This window comes from Nematolebias whitei, chromosome 2 (assembly GCF_014905685.2).
Source record: "Nematolebias whitei isolate Nwh7 chromosome 2, NemWhi1, whole genome shotgun sequence".
Taxonomy (NCBI): Eukaryota; Metazoa; Chordata; class Actinopteri; order Cyprinodontiformes; family Rivulidae; genus Nematolebias; species Nematolebias whitei.
Window position 1 is genome coordinate 55,354,840 of NC_056499.1, and position 2,566 is coordinate 55,357,405.

The window sequence follows — 2,566 nt, forward strand, 5'->3', positions numbered from 1 at the left end:
AGAGTGCTGTATGAATGGGTAAATGAGGCACAGATTGTTGTAAAGAGCTTTGAGTGTCTTGATTAGATAGAAAGTCACTGTATAAGTACAATCCATTTATACCATTTGCTGTGCTCAAGCACACTGTCAAATGTTGAAATAGTTTTTTTTGAATTCACAGATACTATGCCCTCTGTACTCAAGAGGAGAGGTATGGGTGTGCATTAGTGCCTCAGCATACACATCAAGAAAGGCTCCATCAACTTCAAAAAGTAGATACAAATTTTAGAACATGTTTCTGTCCAGACAACATATTTCAGAGTCCAGGTGCTAAACCGATGTGCCTGCAGTCCAGACCTCTCAACAAAATGCATTTGCTGAATTCTCCATCACACCAGAATGGACTTTACCTCTCAAAACTCCAATCACTGACCACCTCGTTCCCTGAACATTTACAGACTTATTTGAAAAGATGAGTGGATGCTTCACAGAACAAACTAGAACCTGGAAACACTTTTTTTTAGAAGTGGTGCTGTCATCAATTTCAAAATTACTTTATTTTTCTAAAAAAACAAACAAACAATTTCTTCATATAATCTTTTGAGTTATATACAAAGTTCCACTGTGAAAAAAAATGAGTTTGTGAAAATTGCAAATCGTTGCATTCCCCTTTAATATTTACCTTTTACCAAACATTCCAACTTTTTGTGAAACAGATTTAGGCATTCTGGGCTGTGGCTTTCTGAAGGGAACTCTATTCAGGATGCAGTACAGGTCCTGGTCTCAGTTGTGCGATTGATCCAATCTCAGGTGTTTGTTCAGGTCCAAGTGTGACTGACATGATCTTTCTGGTTTCTGGTGGTTCCAGACAAGCCTCAGGAGGAGAAGAAGGACACATTTGTGGAGAAACTGGCTACTCAAGTGATCAAAAACCTGCAGGTGAAGATCAGCAGCATCCACCTGCGTTACGAGGATGATGTGAGTATTAATTCAGGTTTAAATCCTAAGTCTAGTTCACAATGATGTAGGACAGGAGGTGTCATAATTCATCCATCTGTCCATCCATCCATCCATCCATCCATCCATCCATCCATCCATCCATCCATCATCTTTACCTGCTTCTTCCTTTTTGAGTCACGGGGGTCACTGGTGTCCATATCCAGCAGTCACTGTGTGAGAGGCAGTGGATACCCTGGACAGGTCTCAGTCCATCACAGGGACACCTGGACAGGTCTCAGTCCATCACAGGACACATAGAGACAAAGGAGACAAACAACCATTCACACTCTCACTCACATCTAGGGACCATTTAGAGTTACCAATCAGTCTAACATACATGTTTTTGGTCTGTGGGAGGAAACCGGAGAAGTCTGAAACCCACGCATGCACGGAGGGAACATGCAAACTCCACCCACAAAGGCCCCCGGCCAGGATTCAATCCGGCAACATTCTCGCTGAGAGGCAGCAGCTCTACGAACTGAGCTACTGTGTCACAGTTCATTTTAATTCATTTCCTTTATTTATATAGTGCCAGTTCACACAGACATTATTTCACTGTACAAAAACGTTCACATACATTGTAAAATGCCAATCAGTAAAAGTTATCCACCTGTGGAAACCAGCAGATTGTGATGAATCATGAAAAACCCTCCAGCAGAACTAGGCTCGATAGGCGGCCATCTTTACCAAATGGCTGGTTTTAGAAATGACAGGAAAGAGACAGACAAACACAGAATTGCTCGTCCAGGTGTAGTTTCTTTGGAGAAAAAAAACAGAAAAATGCATGTTATTGATAGAAATTATTTCAAATGCAAACATGGAAAGTAGAGCAAGTAAGGACAGCAGGTGAGTGAGAAAATGCTTGTCCTCTAGCAATCTATGCCTGTAGCAGCAAAACTAAGAGGTAGCTTAGAAAACTCAAGTCAACCGTAACTATAGGATTTATTAAAATGTAAAGTCTTCAATCTAGTCTTAAAAGTAGACAAGGTGACAGCCCCACAGACAGAAACTGGAAGTTGGTTCCTCAAGAGAGGAGCCTGATAAATGAAAGCTTTGCCTCTCATTCTACTTTCAGAAACTCTAGGAACCACAAGTAAACCTGCAATCAGCAGCAAAATGCTCTGTTTGAAAAATAAATGGAAACTTTGGATGTTTAAAATAAGATAGAGCTTGGTTGTTGAGAGCTTTTTAGAAGTAATATGTTTAAATTATTTTAAGAATTTGATCGGTTTCATGGATAAATATATAACTGAGGTACCATCAGCATGACATGAACACAGAGGAACTCCATAAATAATTCAGGAGTATGAAGAATATTCATTATTAACATGAACAAACTGGAGTCTATCAGATAAATATGATTTAAATCATTTAGATATGTTCCTGTAATGAAAAAAAAATCACATTTACACCTCTGTAATAAAATCCCAGGACATCTTTGCAAAAGAGATTGATAATCTCAATGGATTTCTTTCCTGGTAAAATAAAAGTTAAAATAAACAAAAATAAATACTGTGATCACTTGTATCAAATACAGCACTGACAAGTATAGACACAAGTCCACTGTCTAACAGGACAAGTATGGACA

General features: G+C 39.0%; 1 protein-coding gene across 1 annotated transcript in view; it reads left to right on the forward strand.

The window, feature by feature from the left end:
- The window catches only part of vps13c (vacuolar protein sorting 13 homolog C), a 289,282-nt gene that overhangs the window by 47,989 nt on the left and 238,727 nt on the right, over positions 1 to 2,566 (forward strand). Inside the window, exon 8 of the mRNA XM_037694953.1 lies at positions 848 to 957. Coding sequence (XP_037550881.1) covers positions 848 to 957 — 110 coding nt within the window. The remainder of the gene's footprint in view (positions 1 to 847; positions 958 to 2,566) is intronic.